The sequence below is a fragment of the Cupressus sempervirens genome, chromosome 9, assembly GCF_028749045.1.
Source record: "Cupressus sempervirens isolate cs-2001-9-10 chromosome 9, ASM2874904v1, whole genome shotgun sequence".
Lineage (NCBI taxonomy): Eukaryota > Viridiplantae > Streptophyta > Pinopsida > Cupressales > Cupressaceae > Cupressus > Cupressus sempervirens.
In genome coordinates this window covers 777,417,222-777,442,268 of record NC_143126.1, presented here as the reverse complement: position 1 = coordinate 777,442,268, position 25,047 = coordinate 777,417,222, and the positions used below count along the sequence as shown (strand labels likewise).

The window sequence follows — 25,047 nt, the reverse complement described above, 5'->3', positions numbered from 1 at the left end:
CATAGGACTACAAAATCCCAAATATCCAGCTCAACATCATCAGCAAGTCACTGTGTTCTTGCTGAAGGTCCAAGCAAACCAATTGTTTGGGTAACTTGAATGGTGAGTCTTGTTCTTCCATAGCCATTTATGGTTGGTCACCCCACGAGAATGATCAGCCCATAAGTGTAGACCTTGAGTGCTTGCTCCTTTGACTTCAACACTATTGATTTGTATGTTTCTTTTGAAATCACTAGTGGAGAGAGGTCTGATAACACTTTTTCATCTGGATCTCTAATTGTTCCGTCTTCTGAATGTAATGCCTTGCAAATTTGACAATCAGCTCCGCATGTCGGATGGCCGGAAGAGAACCAATTATAGCCACACTTTCTCTTTTGACTATCTAATTGCTCAATATTGATCCATGTTGCTTTGAACAAGCTTGATTCTTTGGGATCTGCCATTTCTGCTTCCTAGAAAACAAAACTAACAACATAAGGATGTGCGAGGAAAAAACATATTTAACTTCTCAGTTCACCAAGTGAATTAGGACTTTGGAGGAGAACTTGGAATTTAGCTAAAGAACCTCTTTTCTCTTACTAGAAATAAACTCTCTTTTCAGAAATTCAGGCCTCGGCTTTGATTTTTCAACACACTACATAATCACTTCTCTCTAAATTTCATAGCTTCTTTTCTTGATTCTTTAGGATCAATGCAATTTCACCTCTATCTAGAAAAAGATTACCTTGCTAGAAGTCTCTCTCTCTCTCTCTCTCTCTCTCTCTCTCTCTCTCTCTCTCTCAATTTTTCACGTTTTCTCTTGGAAACTCAATCTCTGTTTGCAACTTCTTTAGAACCACATCTTTTGCTCTTGACTCTCCAATTCTTATATAAAAATGCGGCCTCCAGCCTGCTAATTTGGTGAGTTCAATAAAGACAACTGCATGTTTACCGTACAAGTAAAGAAGTCAGCACATACAGACAATAATAGCAGAATTATATTCGCAATAGTAGATTAATGATTTACAATGATCCCAGACGGGATATAAATACTACTGTCGAACCTTCTCGAAGGAGTCCGTCGGCCACAATTATTCTATCTGTTACAAACCATTTACCGCCGGACCGTCGGCTACAGAAACACCGCCGGACCGTCGGCTACAGAAACACCGCCGGACCGTCGGCTAACACCATCCCCCCCAAAAAATAGTCGTCTCCTGACGACTCACAAAATTAGGAGACAACTTACATACTACAGAAAGAACTAGAGAGAAGGGGGCGTCCCAGAAGTGTGTTGCTGGCGACGTAACTCATACACCTGCTCTGTCCTGATACGGAGATCTGTTTGGATTTGAGAGTTCACTTCGACGGCCTCCTTTAGAAGAAGTGCCGCGTCCATGGCTTGCGTCCTGGCTAACTGCATCTCATACTCAGCCGCATCCTTATCTCGAACCGCTGCCTCCATACTTTGCTTAGCCAAGTCCTTCTCCTGCACCGCGGCTGCCAAATCTGCCAGTAGTGCTGTCCGCTCTGTGGCCCATGCTGCTTGCTGGGCGGTCAAGTCGGTGGCTAGTTTCTGTTTAGCCTCAGTTTCAGCTGCCAATGACTGCTTTGCTGCGACTCTATTCGCCTCCGCACGCTGACGACCGTAGTAAACATCTTTGTACAGTCCCACAATCTCATGCGCTAGTTTCATCATAGGAGTGTCAATGGGTCCCAATTTCGGCTCCGTGGCCCAATCTGTCAGTATCTCCTCTGTCTCCGTTGCCGGCCAGCCCCTATCTATAAAGCAAGTCTCGAATCGCCGAGGACAAATCCCATGGATATATGCTCTGATCAAGTGCCATTCCCTCCGTCGAGTCAGGGCCTGAATTGCCACATTGTGGCCCTTCTTTAATGCATATTTCATAGTCCTGAGGTAATCCCGACACCTGTCTTCATCTGACCCATAGTCCTCCTTGGCGAAAGCCTGCAATGACCATTCAGCATCACTGTGTCCCCCCTCGTCAGTGGGAGCCATGCCCACATCTGGTGCTGCCGTCTGTGTTGTTGGCGCAACCACGGCATGTGGCATTCCCTCCTCCTGAGGCTGAGGCTGGGGTTCCGCCGGCCATGTTTCGAAACGCCCAGGAGACTGAATGGAGGGACCCCGCTTCGCCGGAGTGAGTCGGAACTGCTGCCTCAAAAACTCACTAGCTCTATCCATCACCTCCGGTTGTTCGACCCGCGCAGGCTCCATATTCATCTTCTGTACTGGCTGGGCTGACTCGGCCTCTGCTAAAAAGGATGATGAAACGGTGACCACTGCGTCACAATCAATGACCTCCAACCGAACCTGCGGCTCAGACTGTGGTAGTGGTGGCTCTGCGACAGTGACATTCGTTGGTGCAGCTGAAACCACTTCTGCTACAGCCGTCGGCAGTGGCTCGGCAACTATCTGTGGGACGGTATCCGGTACTGCGTGCGGAACCACCTCAGCCACTGTCCGTGGGACATCTGCCTCCGCTGAAGGAGTCATAAGAATTGGGGCATGGCGCTGACCAAAGGCCGGAATGACCGTAGAAGAGGTAGTCAAGTGCGCTGAGGTTGACAGCTGAGGCGGGGTAAAGAATGTAGGCCCACCTCCTGCTGTCTCTCCGTCAACTTCAGCCGATGTGCTCTCCTCTTCTTCCCCAGATTCAGCCCCGTCACTCATTGAAGTGCCCTCCCTTCCGCTATCTGTTTCTCCGGAAAGGGCCAATTCGCGGAGTACTTTCCTGTGTCCAGCAGCTGACCCTCCTGTATCCAGATGTCGCCAGTAGAATATGGGAGGCTCCCCGTCTGCCAACTTGCCCCATGGAGGAGCCTCAAAGCCATCCATAGGGATCTGATTAGCTGCTGCCTCTAAAAACAACCCGATGGCATGGTGCGGCATAAAAAATGTTCGGTGCTGAAGCGTCATGAATTCTTCCATTCTGTCGGCAAGCACTGAGGCCCAATCATAGACCACTCCCTGCATGATACCATTCATAAACACAATCTGTGGCAGTGCGATATCTGAAGCTCGAGTGGCACCTGTCAACCCGCTCTTGATGACGTCCATGATACAACGCCAATGGCCCTCTCGAATAAAGTCCCTGCGAAGCCCTCTGCACTTTGTCCCCTAAACTACTGCCTCCTTCTCCATGGATGTAAGGTCCCTGCATATTAGGGCTATCCAATGCTCCTTCCGTTCCTGCGACAGTTTATGATTCTTTATTTCCACTTTCTTCCCGCCGGGGCCAGGAATGCCGAAGACCCTGGTGAAATCTCTCGGTTTAAAGGACACGGTCATCCGCTGCCTTTTGTACAAGAATGTACTTGTTCTGCTCTGGGCACTATATGTTTCTATCATGGTGCGCAATACTGATTCAAACATCCGAATGGAAAAGATGGGAAGCTGAATAGCCCAATGTACCTGTGCCCGTATCAAAATCTGTTTAATTTGGTCTGCCTCCGGGGTCTCCTGCCACCACTTCCGGCATTCGCTTCCACTAAGACTCAAACTGGATGGTGAGATAAGTGAGTTCTTCCTTGGTCTTCTGTTTCTTGCTGCTGGAACCGGAGGGACCTGCAACTCGAATTCCCGATGCCAAAACTCTTGAAGTCTTCTCCATATTTGCCAACTGACTCTTCCACGGCTTCCGCTTGCCCGCTGACTCCATGCCAAAAAATGATTTATTCTTCCTATTGCCGGCTTCTTAAATTTCCCGCGGAAATACTCTGACTGACGGCGGAGGTTGAAGTTTTCTCCCGCGGCGATTCTCTTGTCTATCCGCGGCGTTGAAGTTTTTCCTGCGGCCGCAGTCCTCTGAGGCCTCAATATCCGTCACAGAAACTTTGAAGTTATTACTTACTGGCAATGCTGACATTTGCTAGTAACTTTGTCCTCTTCTTGCTGAGTTTTAGACTCCAATCATTTGGCATGGTTCCAAAGCTTGACCATAGTCGTTGTTAGCACAATGTAGCTCACCAGCAGACGGTTATCCTCATTGCCCTTCACCTGAGTCTTCTTGAGCATGTAGAACAGCGGTGCACGCACTGCTTCTCACGGCATGTAGCTCTGTCAATACCATTCGACGTAGGAGCCGAGGTTTTTAATAACGTAGCATTCTCCCGCCGTGGAAAGCGTTTCTATAACTCCTGCAAATCTCCAACCATCACCGTCTTCCTGGATCTCCTGCACCAAATTCTTCAATATGCCCACCAAAACTGTCCGAGAGAAGATAAATCGCGGCCGATTTTATCATAAAATGAATTAATCTCCACTGAATTTGTCAGGTGTAGCTGAATGAGCACCAAATTTTGAGTATCCTGTGCGAAAACTGGGTTAATTTTATCCTGCTGTCGACGCCAACTTCCGCGGAAGTCTTTCGCCCGCGGACCCACGGGGCTTAAAGTGCCCGCGGACAGGCAGTCGCCCGCGGGACTTTCAGTCCGCGGGCCTTCCTTCCTGCGGGACTTCTAGTCCGCGGGTCTGCGGGGCCTGCGGGACTCTCAGGCCGCGAATTTTTTTTTTTTTAATTTTTTTTTTTTTAAAATATTTTTTTAAAAATTTTTTTTTTTTAAATATATATATATATATTTTTTAATATTTTTATTTATTTTATTTTATTTTTTATTTTTATTTTTTTAATCCAATGGGATACATTAATCAACAGCAGTACCTCTGAGTGACGTCATCGCCAGGGAATGCTGTACTGACGACAAGGAAGAATTCAACGCCGGCGAGTACTTCCTTACACGATATGGTTTCAACTTGGATCCGTTAACTGGCTGAGTTATCTCTTGTCCGTCCAAGGTTGCTAATTTCATTGTCCCCGTGTCGCCAATTTCTCTGATTTGATATGGTCCAATCCATCGCACTTTGAATTTGCCCGGCTTGATTTCGTTACGGCCATCATACTTCAGTACTAACTGTCCTGCCTGGAATCTGTTATGTCTCAGATGCTTGTCATGCCAGAGTTTGCGTCTGTTTTGTGCCACTTCTGTTGCCCACTGTGCCAACAGCCGTTTCTCCTCCAGTTTATTCAAATTAGTAAATCGCTCTTGTAGACTTCCGTCATCATCCAGTTTGTTTTCCAACGCTATTCGAAGACTTGGAATCATGAATTCTGCGGGGACCACTGCTTCTTGTCCAAACATTAACTGGAATGGTGTGTACCCGGTCGTCACTTTGTATGCCGTGCGGTACGCCCAGAGAGCAGCAGGTAAGTTCTCTTCCCAATCCGCTCCTTCCACCGCGCAGGATTTGTAGATGATGGATACCAGAATTTTATTGGTGGCTTCTGCCTGCCCGTTTGCTCTTGGATAGTACGGACTTGACAGCGAATGATAAATCTTGAACTGAGTAGTGAGCAGTCGAATAACATGATTGACGAAATGACCTCCCCTATCACTTGTTAATTGTAATGGAATTCCATACCTTGTGATGATTTGTTCATAAATAAACTTCGCGGTACTGACGACCGAGTTATCCGGTAACGCACGGGCCTCCACCCACTTGGTCAGGTACTCCGTTGCAACGATGATGTAGCGACACCATCGAGTCGTGCTCACCCTCAATGGTCCAACGAAATCTAGTCCCCATCGCTCAAAAAGTTCCTGCGCATGAGAAGGTTGAAGTGGCATGAAATCTTTCTTCAGCGGTTTCCCAGTCCATTGGCAAGTGTCACATCCGACGACCCATTCCCGTGCATCATTGTACACCATTGGCCACCAAAGTCCTGCAAGCAATATCTTCCGTGCAGTGGTGTCAGGCCCCATGTGGCCTCCTGCGGGACCCTCATGGGCTTCTTTTAACACCTGCGATATCTCTTCTTCCAACACACATCGTCGAAGAATGTGATCCGGCCCCATTTTGTAGAGCAAACCATTGATTAATTGGAATGTACGACTCCTGATTATCAATTTGCGTCTATCGTTTGGTGACATCCCCGTGGGAAATTGTCCTGTTGATAGGTATTCACCAATACCCTTGTACCATTCTGGCAGTATCCCAATCTGAAACAGCTGTGCGTTAGGAAAGTCGTCATTCACACCATCCGCTGATTCCCCCGTTTTGATCCGTGACAGGTGGTCGGCACTGACGTGTTTCTTTCCTGGCCGGACACTGATTTTGAAAGTAAATTCTTGCAACAGTAGCAACCATCGGATGATCCTCCCTTGGATGACGGGTTTGTTAATCAGGTACAACAGGGTCTGGTGATCAACATAAAACACAAACGGTGTAGCAAGCAAATAATGGCGGAATTTTTGTACGGCATAAACCATTCCCAAAGCTTCTCTTTCAGTCGTGCTGTAGTTTTGCTCGGCCTTTGATAACAACCGGCTGGCAAAGTATATTGGATGATCCAATCCCTGATTACCAGTCTGTGCCAGGGTTGCGCTGATCGCATAATTAGAGGCATCCACATGAACATGAAATTCTTTATTCCAATCCGGATATGCCAGGATGGGTGCCGTAGCCAGTCGTACCTTTAGCCCTTCAAATGCCTCATCCTGCTCTTTCTCCCATCTAAATGCTTCTTTCTTGCATGTTAGCTTATCTAACGGCTGGGACACCTTGGCAAAGTTTTTAATAAATCTCTGGTAATACCCAATGTGTCCGAGAAAAGATTTTACCTCCGTGACATTAGTGGATGGCTGCATTTCTAGAATGACTCTCACTTTGTCGGGATCCGTCTTTAATCCTTCCTTACAGACAATGTGTCCGAGCAGTCTGCCATGTGGAACCATGAATCGGCACTTCTTGGGGTTCAATGCTAGCCGGGCTCTGCGACATCTCTCCATACATTCACCAAGTGCTGCCAGGTGTCCGTCTGCTGTGCTGAATATTGACCAATCATCCAAGAAGGCCTTGAAATTTCCCACAGACATCTTGTCGAAGATATGCAGCACAATCCGTTGGAATGTGGCCGGTGCATTACACAACCCAAAAGGCATCCGATTGTACGCGTAGACTCCATCTTCAACAACAAACGTTGTCTTCAACTTATCTTCCTCCGCTATAGAAATCTGATTATATCCGGAAAACCCGTCCATGAACGAGTATATTTCATGTCCCGCAACCTCCTCCAGAATGCTATCTGTGAATGGAATTGGAAAAGGATCTTTGATTGTTACTGCATTCAGGCATCTGAAATCAACGCATATCCGAATCTGAATAGTATCCTTCTTTAAGGAAATGACTATTGGTGACACCCATTCGCTGGTCTGTACTTTGAAGATAATGCCAGCGTCCAGCATCTGGTTGATTTCCTGCATAATGCGTGCGGCATAGTTCTTATTCATCCTGTAGGGTCGCTTCCGTACAGGGACAGCTCCATCCATCAGCGGAATGCGGTGCACACATAATTCCGGCGGTACTCCTTTGAGGTCCTTGTATGTCCATGCAAACACATCCTTGTAGTCCATAAATATCTTAAATGCCGCGACTTTGAGTACTGGATCCCAATTATCTCCCACTAGGATGTTCTTTGGTTCTGCCTCATCCCCTAGATTCATCGTTTGCAGTGTAGCTTCATTATACTTGATCGGCTCTCCTTCACCGAATGCATGAGCGGGTGTAATATGCAATGGTGATTCCCCCTCCTTAACTTTAGTAAACTCCTTCGGATATTCGTTCTCAATTGACAAAACATTGCAACTCGGAAATAACTCATAGTCCTCCAGTTGCCAGTGGTATAAACCGTTGACGGAATCCAAGTTGTCATCCGTTATTCCCCCGTCCAATCAGAGAACGCCCTCTTGATCTGGTTCCATCCGTCGTCTCCCTCCGTCCTCCTCGCCCTCAGAATCGGATGACAAGGCCTCTTCCCCTACCATTTGGGTATGCAAATCGATGACGAATCGACGGCCTTTACTTTCAAGGGATATAGTGTTCTTCTTCCAGTCGTGTCGGGCTCTTGCTTCTATAAGCCAATCGCGGCCTAGGATGGCGTCATAACCTTTCCTTTTCAATGGAATCACTACGAAATCCATTAGAAACGGCTGGGTGCCAATGGTTACCGGTTGTGCCATGAGAATACCCAGTGGTTTAATACCATGTTGATCAGTGGTTAGGAGCTGAAAACTTGGAGGCCATAATGTTGGCTGTCCAAGTTTCCTCCAAGTTTCTTCTGGCAATACATTCACGTCGGACCCTCCGTCCACTATGGTGTCCGTGAGAACATGTCCAAGTATCCCCATTTCGACAACTGCAGGGTGCCGTTCTGATGTCAGTGCCAACAACATCTGGTCTTCTTTGTAACAATTTCCTTTTCTTTCCGTCGACTTGGTTCTCCTGGTGGCTTTTCCTTCTCAAGGCTTGCTTCCCTTGTCATATTTGAAAAAGCAGATCGAAGTTGGGGCATGGTAAGAAGCAAATCACTTACCTTTACTTGCACCTCTGTTTGCAAAATTTGGCATATTATGTTTTGTTCGGCGGAATTCCTTGTTGAGGTGGTGGCAGTGATCAGAGGTGTTACTGCTTGAGATACTTTGCCAACCTCTGCCCGTGCTGCCGCAAACTTCTTTTTTTCTTCGGCGGGGTCCGGATATCCTTTTGCTTGTTGCCGCGTAATGGCCAGAACTTCTTCTTCATTGGTTCCAACCGCGATTAAGTTCACTCCGGATTTTGGGCATTTTGAGTCATCGTGATCGCCGGGTCCGCACCATCGGCACAATAGGTGAGGTGTATTTGCTATTGGACATTCTCGCGCAAAATGCCCCCATAAGTTACATGCTCGGCACTGAATAATTGGTCGTCCGTTTGCATCATACTGAATCCGGCTTCTGCTCGTATTGGTGTTGTTATTGTTGTTGTTATTCTGTCCACGACGATTATTTCTGTATCCTCCAGATGTAGCGCCTGCGTTGGTGTTTCCGTTACCTCCTGACGGGGAAGCCTCCTGTGTGAGAAGCACCTGTGAAGATCCTCTTGTTTTCATGTTAAAGGGACAGTCCTTTGTCGAATGGCCCATGATCTGACAGATGTCATAGAATTGGTTCTTCGGACATGATCCCTTAGTATGACCGTCGGTCTTACAATCCGTGCACCACAGTTCACTACTTTTTGGCTCCTTCTGCATATTTTTAAACTCCTTCATCATTCGAACCATATCCTTTTGTAAGGCACGAACCTTTTTGTTACTACCTTCGTCGTCGCTGCTATCATCCTGAGCGGATTCATCATCATCAGAGTCAGAGGAGCTGGTTTTCTTCTTCTTTGTCTTCTGCGCACTTTCAAGGTCCAGTGCTCTGTTATACGGGTCCACATATGATGACGGTGGCACAATTTTCATTTTCCTCCGCAACTTCGAGCGGAGGCCGTCCACAAACCACCTTTTCTGCAACCCATCCGTTGGCTTGCTTTCCATTTTGTTTATTAAGTCTTTCAATCTCCTGGCGTAGACACGGACAGTTTCGTGCTTCCCTTGCTTGGTATTGAAAATTTCCGCTACGATTTCATTATCATCCCGTAAGAGTTTAAATTTCGCCAAAAACTCCTTTTTAATGTTATCCCATGTATCCAGCTTCTGCGGATCCATATCCGAAAACCAATCAATCGTGACACCCCGTAGGGTTGCCGGAAATTGCCTGGCCTATTCGTCGGCATCTGTGATTCCATTTGCTCGCCAGATCGTCTCACATGTCTTACAATGTCGAAGGGGGTCGGCTGTACCATCGCCTTCAAATTTTGGTAATTTTTTTTTGGGTCCCGCCATAATTCTGGAGATCGGCACTCCCACACCGGCAGTCGGCACTCCCACACCGGCAGTTGGCACTCCCAAACCGTCAGTCTGAACTCTCACACCGACAGATTGGTCTCCCACACCGAAGGTGTCGACAGCTGCAAACCTTGGTGAAGACGAAGGATCCTCCGAAATTGTTTCCCGCGGAAGTCTATCCTGGACGAAGAGGTCACTCCACGCTCGTGCTTCGCCGGCACTGCGAGCCGTGCGAGTTGATGCTCTCCCGTCTGAATTTTCTTCCCTCGGCGAACACAAATTCAAGAACTCCTCCCGTGCTTCTTCCACCAATTCCACCCGCTGCCGAGTCTCCTCCAATAATTCCTCCGCACTTCGGTTTCCGTCGACAATCCTCTGAAATCTTCGTCGGCGTTCGGCTTGCTGTGCTAGAATTAAATTCTCTTGCGCAATATGGATTCCATCTTTTCCCTTTGCCTTATTTCGATCCTTGTTAAGTTGATTTGGCATTAATCTTCATTCCTCCCACCTTCCAGATTCATAAGGCAACGGCGCCAAATGTTTACCGTACAGGTAAAGAAGTCAGCACATACAGACAATAATAGCAGAATAGCAGAATTATATTCGCAATAGTAGATTAATGATTTACAATGATCCCAGACGGGATATAAATACTACTGCCGAACCTTCTCGAAGGAGTCCGTCGGCCACAATTATTCTATCCGTTACAAACCATTTACCGCCGGACCGTCGGCTACAGAAACACCGCCGGACCGTCGGCTAACATTGCATTTAATTCCCTTACAAGTTGCCATTCTAGTAGAGATTCTCTTACGAAGGTTGCCATTTGTCTTTATGTGTCTATTGTTTCTCAAAAGATGCCAGCTTGAGCATTAACTTTGTCGACAAGCTTCATGCATGGGTGCACTCAAATGAGATGGATTTAAATGTTTAGACAATAAAATATTTCCAACATTTAAATTCAATATTGGACATGTTGAATACGCAAAGAAATTCTAATTTTTAATTATTTACCAAAATAATTCCGTATGGACTGAATTCATTTGGATGCCAATCCAAGTTATTCGGAGGGAAATATGATGGTACAATGTCATTCCTGGGAGATTCCACCTGTTCAGGTCCAGAATCTTTAGAATCTCTCTCTTCAAGTGAAGCAAATGGAAGCCTAACACTAAATTTTTGTTTTCATAGGCTGATCTTCAAGATTTTGTTTAGGAGAGGAGAGTGTAAATGACCCACTTTCATAAAAAACCACATCTCTACTAATTGTGAGAGGCTTATTGTCCATATCTATTAGCTCATAAGCCTTATGGTTGTTATTGTAGCCCATAATAGCTTTTGGCTCATGGAATCTAGTTCTGTTCTCTTGGCATTTGGAATCTAAACATAAGTTGTAGAGCCAAAACACTTCAAATGGTTGAATTTGGGTTTCTTGCCAGACCAAACTTCCTTTGGGGTCTTCTTGACGACTTGTGTGAGAGATTGATTTAGAAGATACATTGTAGTATGTAATGTTCCCATTTTTGGCAGCATCGGAGTTTCAGGGATTAGCCTATTTTTATGATCCTCGTAGGCTAATTATTGTGAATAGAGGGTCTTTTGAGGCTGTGGCTTGGCTTGGAAGGGTCTTGTCTTCTCCACAATTCATTAAGCTACAAGTTGGTCTTTGTTTGGCTCAGATTTGACTTTGTTTGGGCTTATTTTTTGTACTTACTATTTGTGGTAAGTTGAGTGTTGATTGAGATGGACCCTTTGTTTTTGGAAAGTGCATTTGGTCACATGAAGAAATAATAGGTATAACTCCTATTTCAAACGATATAGTTAAATGATGAGAATTTTGTGAGTTATCATATTTTTAGTGGCCAAATTATTATTAATTTATTAAGTGGCTTATTATAGAGTTATATATTAACTTTATAATTTCACTTAAGTTGAGAGTTGAGTTATCATTGGAAAGAGCCATTTATTTATTAGTTAAGCCAAGTCAAGTGAAAGAATCTAATGGAAGCTTCTAATTAATATTGTGTGGTGAGCTTCTTGAGTGAAGTTACATTTTGGCAACAAAAAGGGCATTTGGAGGTTATAAATACAAGCCCATTTGTTGAGAAAAGCATGCTTGGATATTTTATTTGTTTTTGATGTTTTTGTGGCTTTTTTTGAGTTCTGATTTTTTGTGCACTTGCTGAAGTATAAGGGTTTGAATTCTTAGTTGTTCCATTGGATCTACAGCTGAAGTATTGAGATTCAAATTTGAGTTATTTTGAATCACTGCTTAAGTATAGTGATTGTTATATGTTACATTGGTTGAAGCTTCTCTACTGTCTTACATTGTATCTTGGAATCCGTTTAATGCTAAGGGATTTGTTTGATTTGGAAGGGAATTCATTGGCTGCTGGAAACGTTGGAAGACCTATGATTAGTTTTGGCGAGTCATTGTGCATGCTAAAGGGCTGTTGATATTCCTCAAGGCAGTGGTTTGACATTTTGAGGACTGCATTTATCTTTGGAAGGCCTGTGATATATATTATTGGGGCTGCTGTAGATTCACATTGGACTGCAAATTAAAAGTCAAAGCCAATCTATATTTCCAGGTTCTTGGCATTTTAATATATTATTGCTGCTACTATATGTTTGAAACATTGTTGGTAATGAATTATAGTTGGAGCAAATCCTTTGTCTTTCAAAATTATATAAGTGGACAGTTTGTACGGAAGAATTTTGAATTAATGCTGACATTCATACAAACTTCTTAGTATTAAATTGATCTGAAATTGTAAGTGCCCGATGCATTCTCTAGTGTGATTTCAAAAATTAGATTATCAAATTTGTAACAATAACAATAAGACTACCAAATGTTTGACGAAATGTTAGACTGTTGATTGTCAACGGTAAATTGATGATTGGTAAGGATATAGCTAGCTGGGGTTATTACAGAATATAAAATGTCTTTGCCTAAAACTTCTTAAAAACATTTTTATGCTCCAATATTTGACAAGCCATTTTTGTGATTGTGCGGTTCCTTTGGTCAGCGTCTAAGTTGCATGATTCATTGAATTTCATCTATGAAGTTCAAATTTCAGCAAATTATTACCCTTTCCCAACTTCGTCCGAATTTTATGATATTTAATACAATAATGGTATTTATAATAATATTATTTTAAAGTAAAATAATATTATTATAAATACAAATATTATATTAAATATTGAGTTATTTAGTTTAATATTCGCAATGTCAATCTATTTTGACAATTTTGTGGATATATTACTTATATTTGAAAATAAATAAATTTATGTAAGTTAAATATAATGTCGGTTTTTTCCCAAATTTTTACTCGTGTCAAATTTCATCTGAATTTTATGATTGATGAACTTGAATTCGAACCTTGTGACTTAGATCAGCATCATCATTCTGCTAAGGGCGTAGGGTGTTGTAAGTTGATGCATAAGCTATGTGTAGCTTATAAGCTGGATAAATAAGAATAAAAAATTGCCCCCATTATATGACTGAAGAGTGATATGATCTGACATCCTAAGTCTTTTTCAATTAAGGCATTAAACTGCTGAAATATTCTAAAAACCTCAGATATTTCTTTAAGGAAGACCACCTACATTTTCCTATTGTAATCGTTGACAAAAAACATAATATACCTAGATCCAATGACTAATGCAATGTTCATCAGCCCACAAACATTTGCTTGAACTAGTTACAAGACCTTGGATGCCCTCCAAGAGTCCCCATTAGAGAAAGGAGCTTGATGCTACTTTCCTTCCTAGCAAGCATCATAATCAACATGACTGCGACTAAATCTTAGGTAATCCAATGACTAGACTCCTCAAGCCGATTGAGAAAGAGAGTGAATATTTAGATGCCCATATTGCTGATCCCCAAGAGTATCAATGGAGGAACCCTTTGTTGCCATAGCATACTTGTGAGAATCTCCAATTTCAATTAATCTATAAAGACCATGATCCTTGAGGCCAATAGAAATTGTTTTTCAAGCCTCCTTGTTAACAATGTTGCAATCGCATGTACTGAAGATGACATCTAACTTCAAGAGAATGGTGCAAAATCTGATCGATAGATAACAAATGGAGCTCCATTCCTAGCACATAGTATAGATTCAGAAATATCAATTTCTTTCCCCCTAGATGTAATCTGAACATTGCCTTGTCGACAATGGTGTACTCTTCACCTTTTCTAAAGAGCATTGCATTTTTGTAAGTTGTGTACTTAGTGAGTTGATCTTGATGATGAGTGAATGTTGAGATTCCATGATATTTAAGATAGAGATGAAATATTCTATTTATAAGACTACAACATGTTTCTAAAAAGAAATGATTGTTAACAAAATGAAGAAAAGGAAACTTACTAAACTAACTAACATGACCATGAAACAATACATTAAATTTTTTAATACCCTTCCTTAATGGCCATGTTGTGAGGTTTTCACATCATTTCTCCATTGCAAATGGAGACCCCTTCTTTTTTCTTTAGTAGTGGAAGTATTTGTTTTATGTGGTCCTAGGTGGTAGCAATTTTCAAGTCTCCAATTACGAGAGTGAGTTTGAGCAATTTTGGTTGGCTAGGAAGTCAAGTATGCCAAGGATATGTGTGAAAGCTGGGCTAAGCTAGTTAAGGAGATGGAGTTGAAAGTAGGTCGTTTCCAAGGAAATGAGTTAGAGACATTAGAAATCCTTGTTCCAGCTTCAGTTTTACCTTAGAAAACTAGAATAAGTCATGGAGGGATAAAATGATGAATGGGTGTTGAATCTTGAAATTTGGCTAAGTTTGGATTTTTTGAAAACCCCCCAATTCTTGAATCTTTATTAGAACTCCTATGAAGGTGATACCTCTCTCAAACATCATGACAATATTTATATAAATCAGCTTGCCTCTTGCGCTGAAAAATTGACTAAGTCTGGAAAAAGAGAGCAAGAGGTTGCATAATTCCTCTCAGCCTAGGAATTTTTCCAAGAAATTCCTCTACTCTCAAAATTTTCACCGAAGCAGAATAAATATTTTGATGGGGATTAAATGCCCAAGAATCAGCCGAACCTATCTATCAACTTTCTTGTCTAGACCTTCCAGGTAGTAAACTAGATGAAATTGATAGGCTTCTTAGAACTTTCTTTTGGCAGGGCTCAGATGATAAGAAAATGTTTCCCCTTGTATCTTGGGATCAAGTTTGCAAACCAAAAGAGCAAGGTGGGGCTGGTATGAAGAATTCTCAAACTACAAGGGAAGGCTTTGTGAGTCAGGTTGGCATGGCGGATGCTAAAGTTCTCAAACCTTAAATGGGTTAGGATCCTTTGTCACAAATACCTTGCCTCTCTGGTTCCCTCCAACCTGCTTTCGAGAAGCCAATCCCCTTAAAGGGTCAAGAATTTGGAATTTCTTCCTAAAATGTAGGTTTGTGATTCAAAATAAGTTAACTTGGGATTTAGGGAATGGAGAGGATGTGCTTTTTTGGTATGACTCTTGGGGTGTTATCAAAGCCTTTGATAAATTTCCATCTCTTCTCCATTCAATGGGTTATTTAGAATCCAAGTGGTGTTCTAGAGTTATGGATTATGTGGTTTGTGAACATGGAAATCTTAAATGGCATTGGGAGAGTGTGGATGGGAAGGACATTCCTTTAAGTGAGAAGGACTTCTTGAAGAGTCTGTTGTCCTCAAGGAAAATTTCATTTTGGGGAGGTAAAGATTCCCTTATTTGGGATGGATGTAAGAGCAGTGTTTATAGTTCTAGGATGGGTTATAAGCTTATAGAATCCTCTCTAGGGTTCTCTAAGAGTCCTCTTCCTACTAATCTTTGCTGGGATAAACTCTGCCTTCCCAAGGTAGGATTGTTCATTTGTATTGTTCTCCACAATAGGGCCCTTACAATAGATAGGTTTAGGAGACTGGGCTACCAGGATCCTAGTAGATGCCCCCTTTGTGAATCAAAAGAGGAATCAACTTATCACCTTTTTCTTAATTGTCCTTTCTTAAACTACTGTTGGCGTTGGTTGTGTTCTAAGTTAGGGTGGAGTTCAGCCTTCCCTAACTCCATCACTAGTATTCTTTTAGCTTGGCCTTGCTGAAATCGGATAACACTTACAAGAACCTTTGGATCTCCTCTCCCAAAGAACTATGGAAGGAGAGAAATCGAAGATTTGTTCAGGACAAGAAGATGGAGGTGGATCATCTTGTGAATAAAATTGAAGCCTCAATCATTGAATTAACAAACAGTTGATTAATGTCTTTGAAACCCAAAGGGGCAGACATGTCTTATTGGGATGAGAAGATGCATGGTAGGTGGATAGGATTGAAAATCCATTGGGAAAGGGAACCTTCAAAGTAACAAAAGTAGGCAAGTATGTGTTTGGAAGGCCCCTAAGAGGGGATGGTATAAGCTCAATTATGACAGAGCCTCTAGGGGGAATCCTGGTAAGGCTGCTATAGGTTGCAACATTCATAGAGGGGTGACTACCAACAATTGGGCAGAAATTTCTGCTTTAATAGTAGGTTTGGAGCTATGTACAGAATTGGGTCTTAAGAAAATAGAAATAGAAGGCGATTTATCCATAATTATCAATGCCCTTAGGAAAGGATCCTTTACTATTTGTAGATTAGATGCCCAACTATCCAAATCCATGGAGCTTAGTAAATATTTTGACAAACTTTTAATCAATCATATATATCATGAAGGGAACAAAAGGGTAGGTGAGTTAGCTAATTAGGGTATCGATCTTTCAATAAGTTAAGTTAGAAAATCGTTATATAATTAATGAAGATAAAACATCATTTGGGATAAATATGCTGACACACATTAAAATAATGCAAAAAAGATTTTGAAGGCAATTTATTTTGGTATGATGATTTCATCCTACTTCCTAAGAGCGTAGGATGGTATCCCTTTTAAATTTATATTTGCCTTTTTTGAACTATAATTCCTTAGTTTGTATAAATTACTAGTCTCATAATTTTATGAGCTGTAGTAATACTTGTACTTTTTTGCTTGATTTCTCCTTTGGTGTGTTAATTATGGATTTATTGTCACCTACGCTAATCTTGAGGAGGTAATCATTCTTGTGTCAAGTGGCCTTGCTATTATTTTGAAGGTAATCCTATTAACAAAGTATAGGTAAAAATGAATATGGATACCTTTCTGCATTTGAAGGGTGTAAAGCGGCAAATGAAAGTGACAAAGTTTGTCACCAAGGAACGATTGAGAGACATTTTATGCTTTCATCAGTCTTTGGTATTGGATGCAGTTATGAAATTATTAGGCGAGAAATACCTAGAGAATATGGACAAAAAAGGGTAGATTCAGACATTGCTTCGATGTTCCTTACCCTTAATATGTTCCTTGATTAGATAGTGTAGTGGTTAATTTTTTAATCAACGAATGGTTGTTTTTTTAACTGGAGATCAAGAGTCGAGTGTTGGTTTTTAGGAAGATGGATTGTTGGGAGAGCTATATTAATTTAGATCTCATAGAAGTCTTTTTAAATACTCAAATTTTGTAGTATGTTTTGTGTTTACAATTCTGGGCAAAGGGTTCATTACAAACATGGATTGGTATCAAGTTAGTAGGGATATCTCATCCTTGTTTGTGGCTATAGCCTATTTGGCGGAGTTTGATTAAGGCAACATTAACACGCTAGCCGGAATTCCTTGGTAATTTGGAGATGGTGTTAGTGAATATTAGACATGATTTCTTGAAATGTAGGCCCTTTCATTATGACAATTCATAGCATGGTGGGCAGTTGGTCCCGTTATATCCCATTGTCTCCTCCTTCGGTACGAAACATATTATGGAATGACTCCAGGTGATTCAAAGAAACATCAACTGCTTCTTATGCTTTATGTATGTCCATAGGCCTCGTTTTAGGGATTGGATCGATAGATATGTAACGAAAGATAGAATAGGAGCATGGGAGAACAAAACTGAAGTAAGCATGGAATGCTTAGATACCTCAGTAGTAGAGGATGAAGGGATCTCAGAGGAGGAAGAATCTCTATCCCCTTCTATTATGCCTATTGATTGACTTTTCTTTTGGGCTATGTACTTCGAATTCAATTTTTCATAAACAAATGCTTCTTATGTTCATTTGTATTTTCTGTACAACTTCTTTGACTTATATTTGTTAGTTTGAAGACCTCTTATCTCCTTTTAAGTTATATGGATTAGAATAAATAACAAATTCCAGGTTTATGGCTTTATTATATTACAAACTAATAGATTAACAAGTAAACGAGGAATTGTTTGGTGGGTTGGCTGTGTTATTTTAGGATTGAATTGGATGAGCAGTATTTGATTGGGCAACAAAATGCTGGAAGAAAATTATGATCTTCATATTGTATTTCTATTTTTTGTTTCTTCAAATGTTAGGAAAAATTCAAGGACTTCTATCCAACTCTGTTTTTTCAGTAAATCAAAATCAATGGTGAGAAAGTCTTGGTACAATAGATTAGAATGAAACAAAATCCAGCTAGGACAACTATAGAGGATCCATGATCAAGGGCCTTTTCATTTTGATTTGATGCAATTTTATTTTGTGAAAGCATTCAGGTTTCTTTTATCTTTTCATGAACTTAATGCAATTTCTTTTCTTGGTTGTGCAAGGTGAATCAAAGAGGAAGAAGTTAGAAGCTAGGAGTGGTGGCAAGATCAAGCTTAAAATCTCAACACTTCAAGTGGGTATAGGGAGAGATAGCTCAAGCTCGGGGACCCAAAGTGAGAAGACAATTCAAATCAAATCATCCAAGTACAAATTTAAACAATCTTTAGAAGTTCATGAAGAGGCAAGTGCAAGTTTAAGTCAAGCAATGAGAAAATTTCCAGGAAAGAAGACAAAGAAGATTTGAGAAGATGAAACAATTTCGTAACATGTCATCACTATCAAATACTTGATAATGTTGAGTATCAAGAGATATTTTCTCTTCACTAAAAGATTGATCAATTTTACAAGATAAGGATCAAATTATGCGTAATGTACAAATTTTCTCGTTGGCTCCCAAAACCATTGTAACCTTAATTAGGGTTTGTAGGGATTAATCTTGGCCCTTGATCTTGAATTGCTTCTGGCCCTTCATTGTAATTGATCAACTAGAAAAGGCCAAGGCCTTCTCATTCGTAGGGATTGTTAGTAGAGTAGTTAGTAGCTTGGCGATAGTAGATTCGTTAGATTAGGAGATTAGATTATATTAGGCTAGCTAATGAAGAGACTTGATCAACCTATTGCTAAAATGCTATCAAAGAGATTGATAATTCATTGTTGGTTTTCATGGTGGATTACTGTTGCATAGTTTCTTCAATCTTTCACTTTGAGTAGATTTCATTTCCTGTCAAAGTAGTTTAGTAGAATGAAAGTAATTATGGATGTTTACTTGCTTGAGTTGAACAAAACCAGGCCACTAGTCTCTTGCTGATTGCAAGTGTGCCTTATGTGGCTAGCTGATGATTGAAAAGTGTACCTAGTTGATTTGAACAAAACTAGGTCATTTTAATGGAATTCAATCTTTAATTTGCAGCCATATGATGGGATTGAAGTGGAGATATTGATGTGAAAACCATTTGAGTTTACCTTAGAAGCTTGCACTATGTGGGTGGAACCGTTGATAGATTGCATCCAGTAGAGTCCAAGTTCATCCATGCTTCCTTGCATTTATCATTAGAAGCAGAAGAAAAAGTCTAGTTCAAGTTTGAGTTGAAGTGGAAAAGTTAAATATTTTATCATTGCAAATTGTGAAGCCAAATCTATAGAAGTAGGTTGATTTCCATTTAATGGTTAAGCGTAAGTATCCTAAGTGATTACAAGCAAATCAAATTATTTAACTGAGCAAGTACTCACAATTAAAAGGAACCTTGAAGTCATTTCATAATCTTGCTTTGTAAGCTTAACATAACAAGTGACCTTATTCAAGAGAAAATTGAGTATTTTGTGTTTCACTTCGAAGCATTGAGTATTTGATTTTGTATGTTGTAGTGGAACAAAACTCACATCAATAGGTCATCGTTCTAATTACCCTACTTGAAGACATAATCTGCAAGTATTTTGGTCATAAATTAATGGAAGATTGACCCTTTCTCTTCAAAATCCTCCGTGATATGGACTTGTTGCTAAAACCCTCCTTGGTTTTGTAAAACTTCTAGACATGACCAAGATAACCAAGATCCTTCCAACTTGATGTTGGGTAACAAAGCTTTCCCTCCCTTAATGGTCATTATTCTTACTACCCTAAGCAAACTAGGATGACCATTATAAAAACATTTTATTATTATTTTAAGTGTGCCTTGTGTGGTTAGCCGATGATTGAAAACACTTAACTTTAATTGATATTTAATCTTTAATTTGCATCCAGATGTTGAGATTGAAGTGGAGATATTGATGTGAGAACCATTTGAGTATACCTTAGAAGCTTGCACTAGGTGGGTGGAGTCGTCGACAAGATTGCACCTAGTAGAGTCCAAGTTCATCCATGCTTACTTGCCATATGTGTCTAGCCGATGATTGAGAACACTTCAATGGATATTCAATGTTTAGTTTGTATCCATATGATGAGATTAAAGAGGAGATATTGATGTGAAAATCATTTGAGTATATCTTAGAAGCTTGCACTAGGTGGGTGGAATCGTTGACAGATTGCACCTAGTAGAGTCCAAGTCTCCAAGTTCATCCATGCTTCTTTGCACTTATTGTTAGCAGCAGAAGAAGTCTTGTTTAATTTTGAGTTGAATTGGAAAAGTTAAATATATTTTCATTGCACATTGTGAAGCCAAATCTATAGAAGTAGGTTGATATCCATTGAATGAATAAGCGTAAGTCCCCTAAATAATAAGTGACATTATTTAAGAGAGAATTGAGTATTTTGTGCTTGACCTTGAAGCATTGAGTATTTGATTCTGCGTGTTGTAGTGGAACAAAACTCACATCAATAGGTCATCATTCCAGTTACCCTACTTGAAGACATAATCTGCATGTATTTTGGTCATAAATTTATGGAACATTGGCCCCTTCTCTATAAAATGCTCTGTGATATGGACCTGTTGCTAAAACCCTCCTTGGTTTCCGAAAACTTCTCGATATGACCAATATAACTAGAATCCTTCCAACTTGATGTTGGGTAACAAAGCTTTCCTTCCCTTAATAGTCATCATTCTTACTACCCTAAACAAAACTAGGATGACCATTATAAAAACATTGTATTATAATTTTTTATACCCTCCATTAATGGTCATCATTCTAACTACCCTAGTGAAGACATATTTTGTAGGTCTTTTGGTCACAAATGTATGGAAGGCTGCTCCCTTCTCTTCAAAATGCTTTGCATTATGTGATTGTTGCTAAGATCGTTAGTTCTGCAAAACTTTTGGATAAGACCAAGATAATCAAAATCCTTACAAGTTGATGTTGGGTGTCAAAGTTTTCCCTCCTTATAGCTAGAGACACCGAGATCAACTTCATATATTGAAACTACTTTTTTGAGGAGAAAATCATCAAAAAGCAACCGCAATTTTTATATAAAAAACATTGAATTTTTTTTTAAAGAACTAATAGAAAGCTAGTTTGGATTAACCACAACTTTTTTTATTGTAAAAAATTTGCTAAAAAACCTTTTAATGGCTCTGATGCCATGAAATGCTAATTGCTTTTTGAATTAACTATGAGGCAAAAGCTCCATTTAAAGGAATTACGAGGATGATGTTTCTATAGAAACAATCATGATCTGAAGATAGAGAGGGAAATTAAGCAAACTAACTAAAGAATGTTTAAGTGGCCATTAAATTAAAAATATCTAGTATTACTCTAATAAGATCTACCCAAAATGGAAACTGTACATTCTGTTGTGGGATGGGTTTGTTTCTAAAAGAACTTAAACACAATAATATTTGGCACACAAATGCCTTAGGGAATTTTAATAAAACAAACCTTTTGATACAAATATTTTGTTTCGATAGATCTCTTGCTATTGTTTGTGATCTTTAGACATTTTCTGATTTTTTTGGGGGCTGATAAGCATGATAGATTTATTATTTGATCTGTATGAGGTCACTCTTTGTTTCCTTTATAGGATATGTTAAACTTTTGCTAATCTTTTTGAATTCTTGCACCATAATGGTGTTGGTACTACAGGCATGGTTTTCTCATCTCATCCATTGGACTTCAGCAGAGCCAATTTTTGAAACTTGAGGTATGCAATCCATAATTGATTTGAGGATTGTTGCTTTATCTAATTCATGAAGTATTTATTAATTGGAGACATTTATGGTTGCAGCTGCCATTTCAGACTCAACAATTCTGTTCAAGTGGTGAGTTGCTTTTAGACATTCAGATTTTCCAACTTTTGCCTTAAATATGCTGTGCTAAATTCTACTAAGTTTTTTTAAATTATTAATTTGATGGAAAAATATCCTAGTTACTTTTTCATCTTTAATTCTTGTATTTGAGCTGTGTTGTTATTTTAAAGTTATGTTAAGTTTATTTCATTTAGAGGCTATATGTATGTTTTCCATTTCAGAATCCTATTGTTCAATAATTGATGTATAGTAGATCAAAACTTCAATATCTATGGCTCAGAATTACTCTAAAACTTTGTATGTATAAACTGCAGTGTTATGAATGAAATAATGCTCCAACAAATAAGTTACTTTCAATGCTCCAGATTATGCTGAGTATTTATTGATTTCGATGCTCAGCAAGAATCGATTGTTTTGATATAAATATCATAGGAAGTATGGGGGTGAATAGGCATGTCTTCAATTGGAGACATGACTATTCATCACCATACCCTTTCGTTGAAAAACCAAAACTAATGTTAATTCAGATCGACAACCACCAAAGTGCCGATTGGATAATGTGAAATGCACATGCATTATATCTTGCATAATAAATGTTAACTATTATAAACTAAGGATCAGCTTCTGCATGGTATTACCGATAATGACATGAAAGTGTGATTTGAATTATCTTAGATTGGTATACACATTATCGGTTAGACACAGTGATCAAAATGTATTTTATTAATCTCAGGAGATTTGTTGAACCAAAGCTACATACTTCAACACTCCCTGTTAGCTAGGGATGAAAAAGTGTGTGTGTGTGTGTGTGTATTCATGTTATTTGGAAGAGCAATATCACCTAACTCATGATATCAAAGGATATAATATGCTTAAGAACATCAATTCACATGACATTCTTCTTATATGTATATCCAAGTTATGGTATGTGCACTGACATCAAGTCACATGATGTCTTCCGTAATTGATCATGGCATATCCATAGATATTATGTCTCATACTACCCGCCATGAATATCTCATAAAGGAGCATAATGATCTTCAACTGATATGAAGTCTCATGATATCCATCAATATGCCCAAATTAACTATCACAACAGGTCCATGAATGTCAAGTTTCATGATATTGATCATGATTGTAATCTAATCATTATTATGTCATCACCTTATAATGTTAGAATTTATCAATTGATTATTAGAAAGATTGTCACCTTTCAATAATGTACATAGGTAGGCCCATAAGTCAAGAGTTTACACTTTAAACATCTTTATTTATTTTAACACAAATTACAAATTTTGAGACTCAATCTCATAAACATACATTTCAACCATACCAAGTTTCTTTTTGAAATGATCAACTTTCACTTTGGAAGAGGCTTGGTGAGAATGTCATTTGTTTGATCACTACTATTCCAATTGGATAACTCTTCTCTTCACCATGTCTCTTACGTAGTGGCACGTATAACTTGATGCAACTTTGTTTATCACAGTGAATGGTGGTAGGTTCAGAGACTCACCGAATAAACTCACAAGCAATTTTCGAAGCCACACTACTTCTTGTGCTCCCATTGTATTTTGCCTCGGTTGAACTCTGAGCAACTAAAGATTGCTTCCTGCAGATCCATGAGATCATAGCTGATCCTAAATTGAAACAACATTCTATCTCACTTCTGGCCTATCGCACTTCCGGCCCAATTAGACGTGTTTGTTCAGGTTGCACACTTGGGAAGCACCTAAAAAAAATGTTTGACAAGGGGAAGTTTTGGAGAGCACAATGTGTTCTTGAATTAGTTCATAGTGATGTGGCGGGCCCATTTCCAATGCCATCATTTGGAAAGTCTCACTATGTACTCACCTTCATTGATGACTACTCTCGCTATACTTGGGTATTTCTCCATGGCTCATAAGAGTGAAGTGTTTGAACGATTTCTCACCTTCAAGGCTCAAGTAGAAAAACAGTCAGAGAAAGCCATCAAGGTTCTTTGAACAGATAATGGAAGGGAGTATGTGAACTCAAGACTTACAAATTTTTGTGATCAAGAGGGAATTGACCTTCAGCATTTAGTACCATACACTCCACAGCAGAATGGTGTTGCCGGAAGGAAGAACAGAATCCTCAAAGAGATGACCACTTGCATGCTATTACATAAGTCTCTTGATCAAGTTTTTTGGGCTGAAGCAATGAATTGTGCAAATTACATCCAGAATAGGAGTCCTCATAAAGCTTTGGATGGTGTAACTCCTTTTGAAGCTTGGACTGGAAGGAAACCTTCTGTAAAGCACTTTTGAGTCTTTGGTTGTCTAGGATGGGCACAAATACCTCCACAGAAACGCAAGGCATTGGAACCTCAAAGTAAATCTTGCATCTTTGTTGGTTATGCAGACTCTCATAAAGCCTACAAATTGATGGATCTAGAGACACATGAAATTTTCTATGAGAGGAGTGTACACTTTGAAGAAAGTTGTGCAAGCGTTACTTCAACTCCTTCCTCCTTCATTGAAGAGAGTCACAGTGATGACAATGAGTTGGAAGATGTTCGTCCACAACGCAAACAAAGGCATCAGACAAATGAGGTTGAGGAAATCCCTTCTACTTCTACATCTTCTTCCACTAGACCAAAATGGGCTTAGTAGACATTGGATGCAGCAGGACCATTGGTAGGCAATCCTTCAGATACTAGGAGGACAAGATCACAATACAACTCACTCCCTCATGCTTATATTGCAGTTGCTTCCGATCCTCAATCATTCAAAGAAGCTTCAGGAATTCTAGAATGGGATAAAGCAATGGAGGAAGAATATAATTCTCTTATGAGAAACAACACATGGGAATTAGTCTCTCTTCCTAAGGTAAGAAAATTGGTTCGGTGTAAGTGGATCTATTGGACCAAGTTTGTAGTGGATGGAAGTGTTGATAAGTATAAAGCAAAACTTGTTGCAAAAGGTTTCTCTCAGGTGCCTGGTATTGATTGCACTGAGACCTTTACCCCAGTTGCAAAAATGAACTCCATTCGTTTGACACTAGCTATAGCTACAGCTTAGAGATGGGTTGTTC

At 40.2% G+C, this 25,047-nt stretch overlaps 1 protein-coding gene across 2 annotated transcripts in view; it reads left to right on the top strand.

Moving 5' to 3' along the window:
- Nucleotides 1–25,047, top strand: part of LTA3 (Dihydrolipoamide acetyltransferase, long form protein) — a 199,400-nt gene that overhangs the window by 68,413 nt on the left and 105,940 nt on the right. Inside the window, exons 1-3 of one of the 2 annotated variants that reach the window (XM_089802032.1) lie at nt 12,244–12,298; nt 21,830–21,887; nt 21,972–22,005. Coding sequence is in view for 1 of the 2 variants with exons in the window: in XM_089802031.1 (XP_089658157.1) it covers nt 21,830–21,887; nt 21,972–22,005 (92 nt within the window). In the remaining variant the exon portion in view is untranslated. Of the gene's footprint in view, nt 1–12,243; nt 12,299–21,829; nt 21,888–21,971; nt 22,006–25,047 lie in introns of those variants that run through there. The other variant, XM_089802031.1, reaches the window with a different exon arrangement.